Below are 22,003 nucleotides of genomic sequence, written 5' to 3'. Positions count from 1 at the left end.
TGAGAATGTGTTTTATGATGGAATTTTGGTGGAACACCAAACTTAGAATCCTTCAATCTCCCTTAGATTGTTTTGGTGTGCAACACCAAACTTAGCTTCTTGCAATCTAGATAAAACTAATTAATAGTTTTATTGAATTGGTTATGAAAAGATAGTTACCTCTGGTTGGGTTGCCTCCCAACAAGCGCTCTTTTATTGTCACTAGCTTGACATTCTCCACCCTCTGATCATGGAAGTTGAGACTTCTTACTTTCCTCCACAACTTCCCTTTCCTTCAACCTAGCCTCCTTCTCATGGCTCTTTGGGTTCAAAATTCCCTTCCTCTCATTCAGTTCAGCAAGGTGTTGAACCAGTTGTTCCATCTGCCTTTCAAGTCTTCTAAGTACAGTTTCTTGGTTCTTGCTTATCATCTCTTGATGCTTCTTTATTTCTTCCTGCTCTATTGCCATCATTTCTTGAATTTTCATAAATCTTTCCATCAGTGCTTCTAGAACATAAATTCCTGGAGCAGTTGGAAATGGTTATGGCTGTGTCAACTGTGGTGGTTGATAAGAATTATTTTGGGCGAATGGTGAGGTAGGCTGGGGTTGGAGGTGTGTGTGTTGGGGTAGTGCTTGATGATTGTTGTTGTGGGGATGGTTTGTATGCTGATTTTTGAAATTGGGGTTATTGCAGTTGAAGTCCCTTGGTTTTTGAGTTTGGCTTTCGCCTTCCTTCCAGTTGGATTGAATTCTCCAGGGTGGGATGTACACATCATTCTGAGACTGGTGTTGGGGCATGCTAGAGTGACTTTGGTTGTTATAATTGAAGTCCCTTTGTTCCTGACATTGAGATTCCTTCATTCCTAGATAAGAATGTGGTTTCCATGGTGGAAATTGTGCCTTCACTGCAGTAGAATGGAGAAAATCAATTTGTCTGGATATTGACTCCAATTGGCTCTGAGTCTGAATTTGCAGCCATTTGCTTTGATTCATGACTATCTTCATTCCTTCAGGATTCATTATCTCTTTTTCTGGAGTTGCATTCTGTGGGATCTCAGATGAATGTTGGTTATTGGCTTTCTTATCATTGAACTTTGCAATTCCTTGGGCAATTGATGTTGCTTTGAAAAGGTTATCTAAGACGTAATCCACTGCTCTCCTTGTTTCTGGGGTTAATCCTTCATAGAACGCCCAGAAACCCTCTTTGTCATTTGCTTCCTTGTATCTTTCCCCTGGTTTGAACAATGATTCGTCCTCTCCTTGTATGAATGGCTGAATTCCCTCTTTCATCTTGATGTTTTGTTGGGATGAGACGAATTTGGTCAGAAATTTGGTAACCAATTCGTCCCAACTGGTAATACTGCCTTGGGGCATAGTTTCGAGCCATTGTGCAGCTTCATCCCTTAGTGAGAAGGGAAATAACGAGAGCTTCCAGGTGTCATGATTTACACCTTCAAGATTTACAACACCACAAATTTTCAGAAAAGTGGATATGTGCTGTTTAGGATCCTCCAATGGATTCCCACCATAGGAGCAATTGTTCTTGATTAGTGTAACGAGTTGCGGCTTCATGTTGTGGTGTTTTTCTTTCGAAATCTCCTCTTCAATGACAGCCTTCCCTCGTGCCTCTCTTCTTTTCTTCTGTGACATAAATCAATCAAACGAAACACACAGTAGTACTTTTGAAAATTGAGTGTAATCAATTGAGACAAAACTTCAAATGGTTAGTGGGTTAGTAGAGGCAAATCTTCAAACAGTTAGTGGGTTAATCAAAATTAAAGAAAAAGTGCTTGATCTAAATTACCACCTCACTTAATCATTGTCAATCTAATCAATCCCCGGCAACGGCGCCAAAAACTTGATGGCAATTATTTTGGTTTGAGAAATGAATCTCTCTCAAAACAATACCGATCTAACCGGCAAGTGCACCGGGTGTCATCAAGTAATAAAACTCACGGGTGTGAGGTCGATCCCACAGGGATTGAAGGATTGAGCAATTTTAGTTTAGTGGTTGAGTTAGTCAAGCGAATCAAGATTTGATTGATTGAGTTGCAGAATTTAAATTGCATTGAAAGTAAAGAGAACAAGAATTAAAATGCTGTATCTTAAAGAACAAGGAATTAAATGGCAGAAACTTAGATTGCAAGAAAAGTAAATTGCAAGAATCTTAAATGGCAAGAATTGTAAATGACTTGAAATGTAAAGGGGATTGGGACTTGAATTTGCAAGATCTAAACAAAGAGAATGTAAATTGCATTAAACAGAAGAGTAAATGGGGAATGGGTTGAAACAGATTCGAAACAGGAAATTAAATGAACAATGAACGCAAGGAGCAGAGAATTGAAATGAGAAATTTGATCTCAGGACCCAGAGACTAGATAACCAAGTCTAGATCTCAATGCCTTCCTAGATCCAACAAGAACAATCTCAAAGGAATTGTAAATTGCAAGGAAATTAAATGAGAAAGCAAGTAGCAGAAAAGGAAATTCAAATTGCAGTGAAAGTAAACAAGATCCAAGGTGAGATTGAAACAGAATTCCTTCAATTCTCCAACCCAAGATCCAAGACAAGAGTGATTGAAATTAAAAGCAATAAAGCTAAGAGGAAGAGAATGCAATTCTCCTTCCCCCGAAACAAGAAACTAAAGATCACTCTGTAACTCAAAAACTAAAGGAAAGCTCTCTGCCCAATTCTAAAAAGAGAACTCCTCGAATAAATTGAATTCTAGCCTATTTATACACTTTCTTCAATTGATCTTCAAGCCTTGAGTTGGGCCTTTGCTCTTGGTGGAATTGGGTTGAAAGAGGCCTTGGTTGATTGCTCTTGAAGTTTGGAGAGAGACCCAAGTGAATCAATTGAACCGAATTGAGTTTTTGCAAAGTTGGGTTTTGAAGTTAGCCTCAAAGTTAGGGGGCTAACTTTGAGGCCAACTTTTTCTAGCAGCAACACCCATCTTCTGCACTTCACGTTTGGGCCAACGTTAGGGGGCTAACTTTGACCCTAACGTTGGCCTTGCTTTGAGTTGGTGAGGCGCCAACGTTAGCCTCCAAGTTAGGGGGCTAACGTTGGCGCAAACGTTGCACACCCTGGAGGAGAATTCAAATGCCAACGTTAGCCTCCAAGTTAGGGGGCTAACGTTGGCGCTAACGTGGCTAGCCCTGGGAGGAATTTTTAGCTTCCAACGTTAGCCTCCAAGTTAGGGGGCTAACGTTGAGGCTAACTTCAACTCCAACTTCATTCTTTCCTGGTTCAATTTCACTTGATTCATTGTCTTCTCTTAGCTTCTAGTCATTCCTTCTCACTTCAATCCTTTTCCAAGCTTTCTTCACCTATCATAAATCAACCAAACACATCAAAGCTATGCTTGAAATCATGAGATGATCATTATATCCTAATATGCACCAATTATGGCATCAAACCTCAGGAAAAAGCATTAATTCACATATGGTTGATTCAATCAAAGGAAGCATGAAAATCTACCTAAATTGGCTTGCTTGTAGCTTAAGAAAGTGCATAATTCAAGTGAAAACAAAAGAAAAAGACTAGTGAAACTAGGCTAAGATGACTTGTCATCAATTTGATTCAACATTTCAAGTATGTTGCCTTTTCTGTTGAGAAAGGTTTAATATTTGAATCATATCTTTTCTTGTTAGCCAAGTCATTAATTTTTAAAATCAAATCTTTTTTAAATTGTTTTTCAAATCATATCTTCTCAATCATATTTTTTAAAAAAAAACTATATCTTTTCAATCATATCTTCTTAATCACATCTTTTTCAAAATAGTTTTCAATCATATCTTTTTGATTTCTAATTTCAAAATCTTTTCAAAAATCACTTGATTTCTTTTCCACTCTTAGTTTTCGAAAATCAATTAGTGTTTTTCAAAATGTTTTTAAAATCTTTTACTTAATTTTCGAAAATTTCTTCCCTTCTTCTCACATCCTTCTATTTATGGACTAACACTTCTCCTTAATGCACAATTCGAACTCCATCTTTCTTGATAAGTTCGAATTCTTCTACTTCTTCCTTCTATTTTTCTCTGACACCTCAAGGAATCTCTATACTGTGACATAGAGGATTCCATATTTTCTTGTTCTCTTCTTTTTCATATGAGCAGGAGCAAAGACAAAAGCATTCTTGTTGAGGCTGACCCTGAACCTGAAAGGACCTTGAAGCAAAAGCATAACTCTCTGTAGAGGATCTAACAGAAATCTTCAAAGAAGAAGAACCCATGGCAGCCAAAAACAACAACAATGCCAACAATGCAAGGAAGGTGCTGGGTGACTTTACTGCACCTACTCCCGACTTCTATGGGAGAAGCATCTCTATCCCTGCCATTGGAGCAAACAACTTTGAGCTTAAGCCTTAATTAGTTTCTCTAATGCAACAGAATTGCAAGTTCCATGGACTTCCATTGGAAGATCCTCATCAGTTTTTAGCTGAATTCTTGCAAATCTGTGACACTGTCAAGACTAATGGGGTTGACCCTGAGGTCTACAGACTTATGCTATTCCCATTTGCTGTAAGAGACAGAGCTAGGATATGGTTGGACTCACAACCTAAAGAAAGCCTGAACTCTTGGGAAAAGCTAGTCAATGCCTTCTTGGCAAAGTTCTTTCCACCTCAAAAATTGAGTAAGCTTAGAGTGGAAGTCCAAACCTTCAGACAGAAGGAAGGTGAATCCCTCTATGAAGCTTGGGAAAGATACAAACAATTAATCAGAAAGTGTCCCTCTGACATGCTTTCTGAATGGAGCATCATAGGTATTTTCTATGATGGTCTGTCTGAGCTGTCCAAGATGTCATTGGATAGCTCTGCTGGAGGATCTCTTCATCTGAAGAAGACGCCTACAGAAGCTCAAGAACTAATTAAAATGGTTGCAAATAACCAATTCATGTACACTTCTAAAAGGAATCCTGTGAACAATAGGACAAATCAGAAGAAAGGAGTTCTTGAGATTGATACTCTGAATGCCATATTGGCTCAGAATAAGATATTGACTCAGCAAGTCAATTTGATTTCTCAAAGTCTGTCTGGAATGCAAAATGCACCAGGCAGTACTAAGGATGCTTCATCTGAAGAAGAAGCTTATGATCCTGAGAACCCCTCAATGGAAGAGGTGAATTACATGGGAGAACCCTATGGAAACACTTATAATTCTTCATGAAGAAATCATCCAAATCTCTCATGGAAGGATCAACAGAGACCTCAACAAGGTTTTAACAACAATAATGGTGGAAGAAACAGGTTTAGCAATAGCAAGCCTTTTCCATCATCTTCTCAGCAACAGACAGAGAATTCTAAGCAGAGCCACTCTGACTTAGCAACTATGGTCTCTGATCTAATCAAAATCACTCAAAGTTTCATGACTGAAACAAGATCCTCCACTAGAAACTTGGAGGCACAAGTGGGTCAGCTGAGTAAGAAAATTACTGAACTCCCTCCTAGTACTCTTCCAAGCAATACAGAAGAGAATCCAAAAGGAGAATGCAAGGCCATCAACATGGCCGAATTGGAGAGGAGGAAGAGGCAGTGAACGTCACTGAGGAAGACCTCAATGGACGTCCACTGGCCTCCAATGAGTTCCCTAATGAGGAACCATGGGAATCTAAGGCTCACACTGAGACCATAGAGATTCCAATGGATTTACTTCTGCCATTCATGAGCTCTGATGAGTATTCTTCCTCTGAAGAGGATGAGTATGCCACTGAAGAGCAAGTTGCCAAGTACCTTGGAGTAATCATGAAGCTAAATGACAAGTTATTTGGTAATGAGACTTGGGAGAACGAACCTCCTTTGCTCACCAAAGAACTGGATTACTTGTCTAGGCAGAAATTACCTCAAAAGAGACAAGATCCTGGGAAGTTCTCAATACCTTGAACCATAGGCACCATGACCTTTAAGAAGGCTCTGTGTGACTTAGGTTCAAGTATAAACCTCATGCCTCTCTCTGTAATGGAGAAGCTAGGGATCTTTAAGGTGCAAGTTGCAAGAATCTCACTAGAGATGGCAGAAAATTCAAGAAAATAAGCTTATGGACTTGTAGAGGATGTTCTGGTAAAGATTAAAGACCATTATATCCCTGCTGATTTCATAGTCCTAGAGACTGGGAAGTGCATGGATGAATCCATCATCCATGGCAGACCCTTCCTAGCCACAGCAAAGGCTGTGATTGATGTGGACAGAGGAGAATTGATCATTCAAGTGAATGAAGAATCCTTTGTGTTTAAGGCTCAAGGATATCCCTCTGTCACCATGGAGAGGAAAAATGAAGAGCTTCTCTCAAAATAGAGTCAAACAGAGCCCCCACAGTCAAACTCTAAGTTTGGTGTTGGGAGGCCACAACCAAATTCTAAGTTTGGTGTTGAAACCCCACATTCAAACAAGTTTGGTGTTGGAAGGTTCCAACATTGCGCTGAGCATTTGTGAGGCTCCATGAGAGCCCACTGTCAAGCTACTGACATTAAAGAAGCGCTTGTTGGGAGGCAACCCAATGTTATATTTATCTATTTTACTTTGTTATGTTATATTTTCTGTAGGTTGATGATCATGAAAAGTCACAAAATCAATTGGAAAAGCAAACACAGAATGAAAAACAGAAAGAAAAATAGCACACCCTAGAGGAAGAACCTGCTGGCGTTTAAACGCCAGTAAGGGGCAACAAATGGGCGTTTAACACCCAGTCTGGCACCATTCTGGGCGTTTAACGCCAGAAAGGGGCACCAGACTGGCGTTAAATGCCAGGAAAGGGTAAGAAGCTGGCGTTAAATGCCAGAAAGGGGCACCAGCCCGGCGTTTAACGCCAGAATTGGCACAGAGAGCAATTTTGCTCGCCACTTGGTGCAGGGATGACTTTTCCTTGACACCTCAGGATCTGTGGACCCCACAGTATCCCCACCACCCTCTCTCTTCTTCTTCACTCATTCACCAATCACCTCAACCACTCTTCCCCAAAAATCCCTCACCTATCAAATCCCATCTTTCTCTTCACCACTCACATCCATCCTTCATAAAACCCCACCTACCTCACCATTCAAATTCAAACCACTTTCCCTTCCAAACCCACCCTCCCACAACCGAACCCTACCCCTCTCTCCACCCCTATATAAACCCATCTTCACTCCTTCATTTTCACACAACCTAAACACTACTTCTCCCCCTTTGGCCGAACCACAAAGCCATCTCCATCTCCTCTATTTCTTCTTCTTCTACTCTCTTCTTTCTTCTTTTGCTCGAGGACGAGCAAACCTTTTAAGTTTGGTGTGGTAAAAGCATTGCTTTTTGTTTTTCCATAACCATTTATGGCATCCAAGGCCGAAGAAACCTCTAGAAAGAGGAAAGGGAAGGCAAAATCTTCCACCTCCGAGTCATGGGAGATGGAGAGATTCATCTCAAGGGTGCATCAAGACCACTTCTATGAAGTTGTGGCCTTGAAGAAGGTGATCCTCGAGGTCCCTTTCAAACTCAAAAAGAGTGAATATCCGGAGATCCGACATGAGATCCGAAGAAGAGGTTGGGAAGTTCTTACCAACCCCATTCAACAAGTCGGAATCTTAATGGTTCAAGAGTTCTATGCCAATGCATGGATCACCAAGAGCCATGATCAAAGTGTGAACCCGAACCTAAAGAATTGGCTTACAATGGTTCGGAGGAAATGCTTAGATTTTAGTCCGAAAAATGTAAGGTTGGCATTCAACTTGCCCATGATGCAAGGAGATGAACACCCTTACACTAGAAGAGTCAACTTTGATCAAAGGTTGGACCAAGTCCTCATAGACATCTGTGAAGAGGGCGCCCAATGGAAGAGAGATTCAAGAGGGAAGCCGGTTCAACTGAGAAGGCATGACCTCAAGCCCGTGGCTAGGGGATGGTTGGAGTTTATCCAACGCTCAATCATTCCCACTAGCAACCGATCCGAAGTTACTATAGACCGGGCCATCATGATCCATAGTATCATGATTGGAGAAGAAGTAGAAGTTCATGAGGTTATAGCCCAAGAACTTTATAAGGTGGCGGACAAGTCCTCTACCTTGGCAAGGTTAGCCTTTCCTCATCTCATTTGTCACCTCTGTTATTCAGTTGGAGTTGACATAGAGGGAGATATCCCCATTGATGAGGACAAGCCTATCACTAAGAAAAGGATGGAGCAAACAAGAGAGCCCACTCATCATGAAATCCCTGAGATACCTCAAGGGATGCACCTTCCTCCACAAAACTATTGGGAGCAAATCAACACCTCCCTAGGAGAATTGAGTTCCAACATGTGACAACTAAGGGTGGAGCACCAAGAACATTCCATCCTCCTCCATGAAATTAGAGAAGATCAAAGAATCATGAGAGATGAGCAACAAAGGCAAGGAAGAGACATTGAGGAGCTCAAGCACTCCATAAGATCTTCAAGAGGAAGAACAAGCCGCCATCACTAAGGTGGACCCGTTCTTTAATTTCCTTGTTCTTTATTTTCCTGTTTTTCGAATTTTATGCTTATGTTTATCCATGTTTGTGTCTTATTACATGATCATTAGTGTCTTAGTGTCTATGCCTTAAAGTTATGAATGTCCTATGAATCCATCACCTTTCTTAAATGAAAAATGTTCTTAATTGAAAAAGAGAAGAATTGCATGAATTTTAAATTTTATAACAGATTAATTATTTTGATGTGGTGGCAATACTTTTGTTTTCTGAATGTTTGCTTAAACAGTGCATATGTCTTTTGAATTTGTTGTTCATGAATGGTTGGCTCTTGAAAGAATGATGAAAAAGGAGACATGTTACTGAGGATCTGAAAAATTATAAAAATGATTCTTGAAGCAAGAAAAAGCAGTGAATACAAAAAAAAAAGAAGAAAAAAAAGAGAAAAAGAAAAAGAAAGAAATAAAGTTGTGATCCAAGGCAAAAAGAGTGTGCTTAAGAACCCTGGACACCTCTAATTGGGGGCTCTAGCAAAGCTGAGTCACAATCTGAAAAGGTTCACCCAATTATGTGTCTGTGGCATGTATGTATCCGGTGGTAATACTGGAAGACAGAGTGCTTTGGGCCATGGCCAAGACTCATAAAGTAGCTGTGTTCAAGAATCATCATACTTAACTAGGAGAATCAATAACACTATCTGGATTCTGAGTTCCTATAGAAGCCAATCATTCTGAATTTCAAAGGATAGAGTGAGATGCCAAAACTGTTCAGAGGCAAAAAGCTAAAAGCCCCGCTCATCTAATTAATACTGATCTTCATAGATGTTTTTGGAATTTGTTGCATATTCTCTTCTCTTTATCTTATTTGATTTTCAGTTGCTTGGGGACAAGCAACAATTTAAGTTTGGTGTTGTGATGATTTGTACGCTTTTTGGCATTGTTTTTAGTATGTTTTTAGTATGTTTTAGTTAGTTTTTAGTATATTTTTATTAGTTTTTAGTTAAAATTCACTTTTCTGGACTTTACTATGAGTTTGTGTGTTTTTCTGTTATTTCATGTATTTTCTGGCTGAAATTGAGGGACCTGAGCAAAAATCTGATTCAGAGACTGAAAAGGACTGCAGATGCTGTTGGATTCTGACCTCCCTGCACTCGACGTGGATTTTCTGGAGCTACAGAAATTTAATTGGCGCGCTCTCAACGGCGTTGGAAAGTAGACATCTTGAGCTTTCCAGCAATGTATAATAGTCCATACTTTGCTCAATATTTGATGGCCCAAACCGGCATTCCAAATCAGCTCAAAACTGCCCGGCGTTAAACGCCGGAACTGGCACAAGAATGGGAGTTAAACGCCCAAACTGGCACAAAAGCTGGCGTTTAACTCCAAGAGAAGTCTGATGAGCGGATATTTTATACGCTTTTTGGGGGTAATTTCATGTGGATTTTAGCATGTTTCAGTTAGTTTTTAGTAAAATAATATTAGTTTTTACGCAAAAATCATATTTCTGGACTTTACTATGAGTTTGTGTGTTTTTCTGTGATTTCAGGTATTTTCTGGCTGAAATTGAGGGAGCTGAGCAAAAATCTGACTTAGGCTGAAAAAGAACTGCTGATGCTGTTGGATCCTGACCTCCCTGTACTCGAAATGGATTTTCTGGAGCTACAGGAGTTCAATTGGCGCGCTCTCAACGGCGTTGGAAAGTAGACATCCAGGGCTTTCCAGCAATATATAATAGTCCATACTTTGCGCAAGGATAGACGACGTAACTTGGCGTTAAACGCCAAGTTCATGCTACTGTCTGGAGTTAAACGCCAGAAAAACGTCATGATCCGGAGTTGAACGCCCAAAACACGTCATAACCTGGAGTTTGACGCCAAGAAAGGCCTTTACACGTGGAAAGCTTTAGTCTCAGCCCCAGCACACACCAAGTGGGCCCCAGAAGTGGATTTCTGCACCATTTATCTTAGTTTATTCATTTTTCTGTAAACCTAGGTTACTAGTTTGCTATTTAAACAACTTTTACAGACAATTCTTGGACCGGATGACAATTTCAGATCTGAATTACATACTTTTGATGGCATGAGTCTCTAAACTCCATTGTTGGGGGTGAGGAGCTCTGCAGCGTCTCGATGATTTAATACAATTCCTTTGTTTTCCATTCAAACACGCTTGTTCTTATCTAAGATGTTTATTCGTGCTCAATTGTGATGGAGGTGATGATCCGTGACACTCATCACCTTCCTCAACCCATGAACGTGTGCCTGACAACCACCTCCGTTCTACATCAGATTGAATGAATGTCTCTTAGCTTCCCTAATCAGAATCTTCGTGGTATAAGCTGGATTGATGGCGGCATTCATGAGAATCCGGAAAGTCTAAACCTTGTCTGTGGTATTCCAAGTAGGATTCCAGGATTGAATGACTGTGACGTGCTTCAAACTCCTGAGGGCTGGGCGTTAGTGACAGACGCAAAAGAATCAAGGGATTCTATTCCAACCTGATTGAGAACCGACAGATGATTAGCCGTGCTGTGACAGAGCATAGGAACGTTTTCACTGAGAGGATGGGAGGTAGCCATTGACAACGGTGACACCCTACAGAGAGCTTGCCATGGAAGGAACCTGCGTGTGAGAAGAGGATTCCAAGGAAGAGTTGAAGTCAAAGGACAAAGCATCTCCAAAACTCCAACATATTCCACAATCCTTTATAAACAAGTAACTCTATTGTTCAAGTAATCCAAACAATTTTCTTTGACATCCTGACTAAGACAAATAAAATAAATATTGATTGCTTCAAGCCAATAATCTCCGTGGGATCGACCCTTACTCACGTAAGGTATTACTTGGACGACCCAGTGCACTTGCTGGTTAGTTGTGCGAATCACAAATTCGTGCACCAAGTTTTTGGCGCCGTTGCCGGGGATTATTGAGTTTGGACAATTGAAGGCTTATTTTATTTCTTAGATTAGGAATAATTTATTTTTATTTTTGTTCTTATTTTTTATAGAGTCATTAAATCAATATTGATAGGATAGTTTCTTTTCAAAAATTTCTTTTCAAAATTTATTATTTTTCTTTTAATTAATTGCTAATTTTCGTGAGTTTAGTGTCTTGTTCTAAGTTTGGTGTTAATTGCATATTTTATATTTTCTCTAAAATTTTCGTGTTTTTGCTCTTGGTTCTTCATTGATCTTCAAGTTGTTCTTGTTTATTTTTCTTGTTAGATCTTGAATTTTTCTTGTTTTGTGTCTTTTCTTGTTTCACTTTTGTTCTTTCTAAAGCATTAATTGGAATATTTAGAACAAGTGTTATATTTAATCCAATTGGGTTTACGCTTTGGAACCTTTTTCAAAAACAATTTTTCTCCATTTAATCTTGTGCCAAACTTTAAGTTTGGTGTTTTCTTGTTAATTTTTCTTTATTTTTCGAAAACCTGTGTTGATTTTCTAAAAATTTTAAGTTTGGTGTTCTTTCTTGTGTTCTTGGTGTTCTTGTGAATCTTCAAAGTGTTCTTGAGTTTTTCTTGTGTCTTGATCTTAAAATTTTTAAGTTTGGTGTTCCTTGGTGTTTTCCCTCCAAAAATTTTCGAAAAATAAGGAGCATTAGATCTAAAAATTTTAAGTCTTGTGTCTTTTGTGTGTTTTTCTCTTTCATCATAAAATTCAAAATTCAAAAAAATTTTATTTTCTAACTATTTTTAAAACTACTTTTTCGAAAATTTTACATTAAAAATTCAATTTTCAATTTCAAAATATTTCCACTTTCTTTTATTTATTTCGTTTTTATTTTATTTTAAAACAAAAAATAATAATAATAATAATAATTTTCTTTCACAAAATATCTTCAAAATATTTTTATATCTATATCCCATTTTGTGTTATTCCATTACTATAAAATAAATAATTATCAACGTACATATCATCACTCTTGTATTCCAATTCTAAAGTAAGTATGAATGGACAAGAAAAGAGGACCCTGGGGACATATGCTAACCCCACTACTGCTTCATATGGGAGTAGTATTGGTATACCCTCCATTGGAGTTAGTAGCTTTGAGCTGAATCCTCAGCTCATTATCATGGTGCAGCAAAACTGCCAGTATTCCGGTCTTCCACATGAAGAACCTACAGAGTTTCTGGCACAATTTCTGCAAATTGCTGATACAGTACATGATAAGAAAGTGGGTCAGGATGTCTACAGATTACTACTGTTTCCATTTGCTGTAAAAGATCAAGCTAAGAGGTGGTTAAATAACCAGCCTAAGAGCAGCATAAAAACATGGAAACAGCTGTCAGAAAAATTCCTGAATCACTATTTCCCTCCCAAACGGATGACACAGCTAAGGCTAAACATTCAAGGCTTCAAACAAGGAGATAATGAATCCCTTTATGATGCTTGGGAGAGATACAGAGAGATGCTAAGGAAATGTCCCTCTGAAATGTTTTCGGAATGGGTGCAATTAGACATCTTCTACTATGGGCTTACAGAAAAAGCTCAGATTTCTCTAGACCACTCAGCTGGTGGATCTATACATATGAGAAAAACAATTGAAGAGGCTCAAGAGCTTATTGATACAGTTGCCAGAAATCAACATCTGTACTTAAGCAATGAATCTTTCATGAAAGAAGAAGCTAAAACAGTAACTGCAGAACTCAGTCCAGTGGATCAGGCTAATGAATTCAATCAGCAATTGGACTTTCTAACTCAACAGCTAGCCGAATTCAAGGAAATATTACAGGAAACAAGAATGGCTAACAGGAACATGGAAGTACAATTAAAGCAGACAGAAAAACAACTGTCAAGACAAATAACAGAAGAATGTCAAGCAATTCAATTAAGAAGCGGGAAAACATTAAATACCTCACTTCAAAGCAGCAGGAAACCAAGAAATGAACAAGTGGATACTCAAAATCCTCCTAAAGACAGTCCGAGCCCAGAAAGGGACAAAGCTGGCGTTCAAACGCCAGTAACAAACAAGGAAGGGACGTCTAACGCCACTCCAGCTCCCACCACTGGCATTCAAATACCAGTGGGGAATCAGTCACATACAAGTGCTGATAACAACCCTTCTAAAAAGGCTTCCCAACCCACTTCTGTAGGTAATAAACCTGCAGCAACTAAGGTTGAGGAATACAAAGCCAAAATGCCTTATCCTCAAAAACTCCGCCAAGCGGAACAGGATAAGCAATTCGCCCGCTTTGCAGACTATCTCAGGACTCTTGAAATAAAGATTCCGTTTGCAGAAGCACTTGAGCAAATACCCTCTTATGCTAAGTTCATGAAAGAGATCTTAAGTCATAAGAAGGATTGGAGGGAAACTGAAAAAGTTTACCTCACTGAAGAATGCAGTGCAGTCATTCTGAAAAGCTTACCTGAGAAGCTTAAAGATCCTGGGAGCTTTATGATACCATGCACATTAGAGGGCACTTGCACCAAGCAAGCTTTATGTGATCTTGGAGCAAGTATCAACCTAATGCCTGCATCTACTATCAGAAAGCTTGGTTTAACTGAAGAAATCAAACCAACCAGGATATGTCTTCAACTTGCTGATGGCTCCATTAAATACCCATCAGGCGTGATTGAGGACATGATAGTCAAGGTTGGGCCATTTGCCTTTCCTACTGACTTTGTGGTGCTGGAAATAGAGGAGCACAAGAGTGCAACTCTCATTCTAGGAAGACCTTTCCTAGCAACTGGCCGAACCCTCATTGATGTCCAAAAAGGGGAAGTAACCTTGAGAGTCAATGAGGAAGAGTTCAAGCTGAATGTTGTTAAAGCCATGCAACATCCAGACACCCCAAATGACTGCATGAGTGTTGATATAATTGACTCTCTGGTAAGAGAGGTCAATATGGCTGAGAGTCTCGAATCAGAGCTAGAGGAATTTAGACTCAATGCTTTCGAAAATGTAAAGATTTACAAAGAGAAAGCGAAAAGATGGCATGATAAGAAATTGTCATCCAGAGTCTTTGAGCCGGGGCAGAAAGTTCTGCTATTCAATTCTAGGCTCAAATTATTCCCTGGGAAATTAAAATCCCGGTGGAGAGGTCCATATGTCATTACAAACGTATCACCATATGGATACATAGAGCTTCAGGATAATGACTCTAACAAAAAGTTCATTGTTAATGGACAAAGAGTCAAACATTATCTTGAAGGCAATTTTGAGCAAGAATGCTCAAAACTGAGACTTGATTAAAACTCAGTCCAGCTAAAAGACATTAAAGAAGCGCTTGCTGGGAGGCAACCCAGCCAATCACAAAATTTAATTTTATTCGTATTGATTTTCTTTACAGGTTTGAGTCCAAGTATCTTCAAAAGGTGAAATAGCAATTGGTTGAAGTCACAGAGTTACAGGGAAATTTGGAAGCTCACTGGCATGAAAAAGCCAGTAAGAAATACTTTGGGTGTTAAACGCCCAAAAGAAGCTCCCACTGGGCGTTTAACGCCAGTAAGGGTAGCCATCTGGGCGTTAAACGCCAGAAAGGAGCATCTTCTGGGCGTTAAACGCCAGAAAGATGCACCTTCTGGGCGTTTAACGCCAGTTTGCTAGCATCCTGGGCGTTTAACGCCAGGATGGTGGGGAGGAGGTAAAATTCGTTTTTCTTTACAATTTTTCTAAATTTTTAAGTTTCAATCCATGATTTCTTGCCTAAACATGTTTCAAATTATCATCCTTCAAAATCAAATTGGTTTTCTAAGAACCCTAATTTCTAAAATCCCTTTTTCAAAAATATCAAATGTATCTTAATTTATAAACACAAATCTTTTTCCAATCCAATTCTTTTTCAAATATTTTTAATATCTTTTTCAACTCATCTTATCTTTTTATGAAAATACCTCTCCTTCTACTCCTCTCCTTTCCTTTCTTTTGCTTGAGGACAAGCAAACCTCTAAGTTTGGTGTGATTTGCCATGATCACTGAGCTAAAACTCATTAAGATCATGGCACCTAAGAGAACAGGAAGAGCAAGGATGTGAACTTAAGGGAGCTGAAGCGTCAGAAATTAATCCTTGAAGGCACCCCACAGACTAGAGGAACATCCACTTCCCAAAATACAGGTTGTTAAGTTCTAATTCCAGCTTTAACTCTGTGATAGTATTATTATAGGATTTTACCTTAGAAGTTATATTTAGCAGTAGTAGTAATTAGTATGTCTATTTTGATTTTATTTCTAATTAAGCTATAATTTATTTTTCTCATCATCATCAGGCATAAATAAAGTAGTAGAATTTTTTTAGAATAAAGAAGTAATTTATATTTATGAGTTCTTAGTAATAAAGACTATAATTAATTATATGTGGTGGCAATACTTTTTGTTCTCTGAATGAATGCTTGAACAGTGCATAAATTGTACCTTGAATTTGATGAATATTGGCTCCTGAAAGGATGAGGAACACGAAAAATATTATTGATGATCTGAAAAATCATGAAATTGATTCTTGAAGCAAGAAAAAGCAGTTCAAAAAAAAAATTTACAATCAAAAGGAATAAAAGCCAAGCAGCCCTTAAAACCAAAAGGCAAGGGTAAAGAGGATCCAAGGCTTTGAGCATCAATGGATAGGAGGGCCCAAGGAAATAAAATCCAGGCCTAAGCGGCTAAACCAAGCTGTCCCTAACCATGTGCTTGTGGCATGCAGGTCCAAGTTACAAGCTTGAGACTGAGTGGTTAAAGTCGTGATCCAAGGCAAAAGAGTGTGCTTAAGAGCTCTGGACACCACTAACTGGGGACTTTAGCAAAGCTAAGTCACAATCTGAAAAGGTTCACCCAGTTATGTGTCTGTGGCATTTATGTATCTGGTGGTAATACTGGAAAACAAAGTGCTTAGGGCCACGGCCAAGACTCATAAGTAGCTGTGTTCAAGAATCAACATACTATACTAGGAGAGTCAATAATACTATCTGAATTCTGAGTTCCTAAGGATGCCAATTATTCTGAAATTCTAAAGATACAGGGAGATGCCAAAACTGTTCAGAGACAAAAAGCTACAAGCCCCGCTCATCTAATAAGAATCTGAGCTTCATTTAAAACTCTAAAATATATATTACTTCTTAATTTCTGTTAGAACCTATTTTATTCATCTAGTTGCTTGAGGACAAGCAACAGTTTAAGTTTGGTGTTGTGATGAGCGGATATTTTATACGCTTTTTGGGGGTAATTTCATGTGGATTTTAGCATGTTTCAGTTAGTTTTTAGTAAAATAATATTAGTTTTTAGGCAAAAATCATATTTCTGGACTTTACTATGAGTTTGTGTGTTTTTCTGTGATTTCAGGTATTTTCTGGCTGAAATTGAGGGAGCTGAGCAAAAATCTGACTTAGGCTGAAAAAGGACTGCTGATGCTGTTGGATCCTGACCTCCCTGCACTCGAAATGGATTTTCTGGAGCTACAGGAGTTCAATTGGCGCGCTCTCAACGGCGTTGGAAAGTAGACATCCAGGGCTTTCCAGCAATATATAATAGTCCATACTTTGCGCAAGGATAGACGACGTAACTTGGCGTTAAACGCCAAGTTCATGCTGCTATCTGGAGTTAAACGCCAGAAAAACGTCATGATCCGGAGTTGAACGCCCAAAACACGTCATAACCTGGAGTTTGACGCCAAGAAAGGCCTTTACACGTGGAAAGCTTTAGTCTCAGCCCCAGCACACACCAAGTGGGCCCCAGAAGTGGATTTCTGCACCATTTATCATAGTTTATTCATTTTTCTGTAAACCTAGGTTACTAGTTTGCTATTTAAACAACTTTTACAGACAATTCTTGGACCGGATGACAATTTCAGATCTGAATTACATACTTTTGACGGCATGAGTCTCTAAACTCCATTGTTGGGGGTGAGGAGCTCTGCAGCGTCTCGATGATTTAATACAATTCCTTTGTTTTCCATTCAAACACGCTTGTTCTTATCTAAGATGTTTATTCGTGCTCAATTGTGATGGAGGTGATGATCCGTGACACTCATCACCTTCCTCAACCCATGAACGTGTGCCTGACAACCACCTCCGTTCTACATCAGATTGAATGAATGTCTCTTAGCTTCCCTAATCAGAATCTTCGTGGTATAAGCTGGATTGATGGCGGCATTCATGAGAATCCGGAAAGTCTAAACCTTGTCTGTGGTATTCCAAGTAGGATTCCAGGATTGAATGACTGTGACGTGCTTCAAACTCCTGAGGGCTGGGCGTTAGTGACAGACGCAAAAGAATCAAGGGATTCTATTCCAACCTGATTGAGAACCGACAGATGATTAGCCGTGCTGTGACAGAGCATAGGAACGTTTTCACTGAGAGGATGGGAGGTAGCCATTGACAACGGTGACACCCTACAGAGAGCTTGCCATGGAAGGAACCTGCGTGTGAGAAGAGGATTCCAAGGAAGAGTTGAAGTCAAAGGACAAAGCATCTCCAAAACTCCAACATATTCCACAATCCTTTATAAACAAGTAACTCTATTGTTCAAGTAATCCAAACAATTTTCTTTGACATCCTGACTAAGACAAATAAAATAAATATTGATTGCTTCAAGCCAATAATCTCCGTGGGATCGACCCTTACTCACGTAAGGTATTACTTGGACGACCCAGTGCACTTGCTGGTTAGTTGTGCGAATCACAAATTCGTGCACCAAAGTCTCTACACGAAAATGCTTCAATGCTCAGCCCAAGCACACACCAAGTGGGCCCGGAAGTGGATTTTTATGTCATTTACTCATTTCTGTAAACCCTAGGCTACTAGTTCTCTACATATAGGACCTTTTACTATTGTATTTTCATTTTTGGATCTTTGGATCATTTTTAGATCTTTTGATCATCTTTGGACATCTGGTTCTTAGATCATTGGGAGGCTGGCCATACGGCCATGTCTAGACCTTGTTCTTATGTATTTTCAACGGTGGAGTTTCTACACACCATAGATTAAGGTGTGGAGCTCTGCTGTACCTCGAGTATTAATGCAATTACTATTGTTCTTCTATTCAATTCAGCTTATTCTTGTTCTAAGATATCACTTCTTCCTCAACTTGATGAATGTGATGATCCGTGACACTCATCATCATTCTCACCTATGAACGTGTGCCTGACAACCACCTCCGTTCTACCTTAGATTGAGTGGATATCTCGTGGATTCTTTAATCGGGATCTTCGTGGTATAAGCTAGAATTGATGGCGGCATTCAAGAGAATCCGGAAGGTCTAAACCTTGTTTGTGGTATTCTGAGTAGGATTCAATGATTGAATGACTGTGACGAGCTTCAAACTCCTGAAGGTTGGGCGTTAGTAACAGATGCAAAAGAATCAATGGATTCTATTCCAACCTGATTAAGAACCGACAGATGATTAGCCGTGCCGTGACAGGGTGTGTTGAACATTTTCACTGAGAGGACGGGATTGTAGCCACTGACAACGGTGATGCCCAACATACAGCTTGCCATGGAAAGGAGTAAGAAGGATTGGATGAAGACAGTAGGAAAGCAGAGAGACGGAAGGGACAAAGCATCTCCATACGCTTATCTGAAATTCTCACCAATAAAATACATAAGTATCTCTATCTTTATGCTTTATTCATATATCATTCATAACCATTTGAATCTGCCTGACTGAGATTTACAAGGTGACCATAGCTTGCTTCATACCAACAATCTCCGTGGGATCGACCCTTACTCGCGTAAGGTTTATTACTTGGACGACCCAGTGCACTTGCTGGTTAGTTGTGCGAAGTTGTGATAAAGAGTTGAGATTGCAATTGAGCGTACCATGTTGATGGCGCCATTGATGATCACAATTTCGTGCACCAATGGTCTGAATACACTACTACCTTAGTACCAAGTAAATAGGCTCGGAATTTATCCAGAGAAAAAACAATAGCAAAAAGCTCTTTTTCAGTAGTAGTGTAGTTAGACTGAGCGGCGTCTAAAGTTTTAGACGCATAAGCAATAACAAAAGGGTCCTTACCTTCACGCTGAGCCAGTGCTGCTCCAACTGCATGGTTAGAAGCATCGCATATGATTTTGAATGGCTGGCTCCAGTCTGGTCCTCTCACAATTGGAGCTTGAGTCAGGGCGGTTTTCAGCTTGTCAAACGCTTGTTTGCAATCCTCACTGAACTCGAACTCAATATCTTTCTGCAGTAATCTGGATAGGGGAAGTGCTACCTTACTAAAGTCCTTAATGAATCTTCGGTAGAAACCTGCATGTCCAAGGAACGAACGGACTTCCCTCATAGAAGAGGGGTAAGGCAAACTAGAAATAACATCCACCTTTGCTGGATCTACAGAAATGCCAGTATTAGATACAACATGTCCCAGTACGATTCCTTGTTTAACCATAAAATGACATTTTTCAAAATTCAATACAAGGTTTGTACTGACACATCTATCTAATACTCTGGATAAACTATCCAAGCAAAGGTTAAAAGAATCACCATAAACGCTAAAATCATCCATAAAAACCTCCATACAGTCCTCAATAAGATTAGAGAAAAGACTCATCATGCACCTTTGGAAAGTAGCTGGTGCATTGCACAAGCCAAAGGGCATTCTCTTGTAAGCATAAGTCCCAAAGGGACAGGTAAAGGTAGTCTTTTCCTGATCCTCAGGAGCTATATGAATCTAGAAATAGCCTGTGTAACCATCTAAAAAGTAATAATGTGATTTACCTGACAGACGATCCAGCATTTGATCAATGAATGGAAGAGGGTAGTGATCCTTACGAGTAGATTGGTTGAGACGCCTGTAATCAATGCAGACCCTCCAGGCGTTCTGTACTCTGGTTGCTATGAGCTCTCCATGCTCATTCTTCACTGTAGTGACTCTAGACTTCTTGGGCACCACTTGTACTGGGCTAACCCATTCACTATCTGAGATGGGGTAGCTAATACCTGCCTCTAATAGTCTGATCACTTCCTTCTTGACAACCTCTAAAATAGTGGGGTTTAATCTTCTTTGGGGTTTACGAACAGGTCTTGCTCCTTCTTCTAAAAATATCCTGTGCTCACAAACTTGAGGGTTGATGCCTACTATGTCTGCTAAACTCCACCTAATTGCTTTCTTGTGCTTCCTCAGCACACTAAGTAACTGTTCTTCCTACTGAAAAGTGAGGTCCTGTGCAATGATAACTGGAAACTTCTGCTGGTCCTCAAGGTAAGCATATTTGAGGTGTGGAGGGAGGGGTTTCAATTCTAACTTCTGGTCATGGTTTGGCTCTGAATTATCTGGAACTGGTGGCAGTGGTAGAGTACCTGCATTGTCCTCGGAATTTCCCACACTTAGACCTTGTCCTATGTACTTATCTTCAAACTCTTCCTGGTGAACTTCAGCTACGGTTTCATCTATGATGTCACACTGGAAGATAGAACGATCTTCTAAAGGGTGTTTCATAACTCCATTCAGATTGATGCTTACTACTCGACCGTCTATTTCAAAAGAGTATGTGCCTGCGAAAGCATCTAATTTGAACTTTGAGGTCTTCAAGAAAGGTCTTCCGAGTAGGATTGATGATGGCTTCTCTGAGTCATTTTGGGGCATCTCCAAGATGTAAAAATCAATGGGAAAAGTGAGACCTTTGATTCCCAGTAATACATCTTCAGCAACTCCAGCCACTGTAATAATACTTTTATCTGCTAACACAAAACGAGCTGCCGACCTTTTTAAGGGAGGGAGCCTGAAAACATCATATACAGATAAAGGCATTATACTAACACATGCTCCTAAATCACACATGCAGTCAGAAAATATCACACCTCCAATGGTACAGTTAACCATGCATGGACCTGGATCACTATATTTTTCAGGTATATTTCCCATTAAAGCAGATATAGAACTTCCTAAAGGAATAGTTTCTAATTCATTAATTTTGTCTTTATGTATGCACAAATATTTTAGAAACTTTGCATATTTAGGTACCTGTTGAATGACATCAAAAAGGGGAACAGTTACCTCAACCTTTTTGAAGATTTCTACCATTTTGGGATCAGGTTCTAACTGCTTCCTGGGCTTCCTTGCAAGTTGTTGAAATGGAATAGGAACGACGTCCTCTATAGTGTCTGCGCGCTTTGGTGCTTCTTCCTGTGATTTGGCGTCTTCTTCTTCAGCCATGTCTTGCATGCTCTTTTCTTCTTCAACATCTTCTATTTCCACTACCTCTTCAGCTGAGGCATCTTCAGGTGGGTTTGGCTCTTCCTGATTCCTCTCTTGCAATATGGTTCTGGACCTTAGGGTGATGGCATTAATACCACCTTTTGGGTTGGGTAATGGTTGAGAGGGGAGTCCACCAGAGCTTGAGGACTGGTTGTTGGAGTTGGTCAGTGATCCAACCTGTGAGACAAGGGTTTGTAAAGTAGAAGTCAAAACATTCAGAGTTGCATTAAAATTATTTTCCATAGCCTGTTGTCTCCGATCAATAGATTGTAGTAACTCATCATTAGGAGATGAAGAGGGGTAAGTGATCTGAGAGGTCTGCTGAGATGCTTGAGGCTGTCTTAAATGAGGTGCTCTGTAGGACTGATTCTGATTCTGCTGCCTGAAGTTGTTATTGTTATTCCACCTCTGATTTCCATTGTTATCTCTTCCTCCTCTGTTATGATTGTCCCTCTAACCCTGGTTAGAATTGTCTCTCCAGC

The 22,003-nt window shown here is 39.6% G+C and overlaps 1 protein-coding gene and 1 non-coding gene across 2 annotated transcripts; both read right to left on the bottom strand.

Moving 5' to 3' along the window:
- Nucleotides 1–227: 227 nt before the first annotated feature.
- LOC130939766 (uncharacterized) lies at nucleotides 228–20,762 on the bottom strand. Its single transcript, XM_057867845.1, has 3 exons — nucleotides 20,624–20,762; nucleotides 710–1,432; nucleotides 228–502 (listed from the first exon to the last, which is right to left on the bottom strand). The coding sequence occupies exons 1-3, from the start codon at nucleotides 20,760–20,762 to the stop codon at nucleotides 228–230; spliced, it is 1,137 nt and encodes a 378-aa protein (XP_057723828.1).
- On the bottom strand, nucleotides 4,619–4,726 carry LOC130942719 (small nucleolar RNA R71). Its single transcript, XR_009071279.1, has one exon. It is a non-coding gene; the product is annotated as a small nucleolar RNA R71 (small nucleolar RNA).
- Nucleotides 20,763–22,003: the final 1,241 nt, after the last annotated feature.

Source organism: Arachis stenosperma, chromosome 7, assembly GCF_014773155.1.
Source record: "Arachis stenosperma cultivar V10309 chromosome 7, arast.V10309.gnm1.PFL2, whole genome shotgun sequence".
NCBI lineage: Eukaryota > Viridiplantae > Streptophyta > Magnoliopsida > Fabales > Fabaceae > Arachis > Arachis stenosperma.
Note: the sequence above shows the minus strand (reverse complement) of the source record. Positions and strands in the feature narration are given on the sequence as shown.

Bases quoted from the DNA above. Each gene is read 5' to 3' on its own strand.
- LOC130939766 (XM_057867845.1), bottom strand. From the start codon at position 20,762: ATGAAACACCCTTTAGAAGATCGTTCTATCTTCCAGTGTGACATCATA. The intron at 1,433-20,623 runs GTACTCTACCAC...TAAATCTTGAAG, and splicing joins AAATTCCGAGGACAATGCAG to GTGTAAATCATGACACCTGG. The intron at 503-709 runs GCGAAAGCCAAA...CAACTGCTCCAG, and splicing joins TCAATCCAACTGGAAGGAAG to GAATTTATGTTCTAGAAGCA.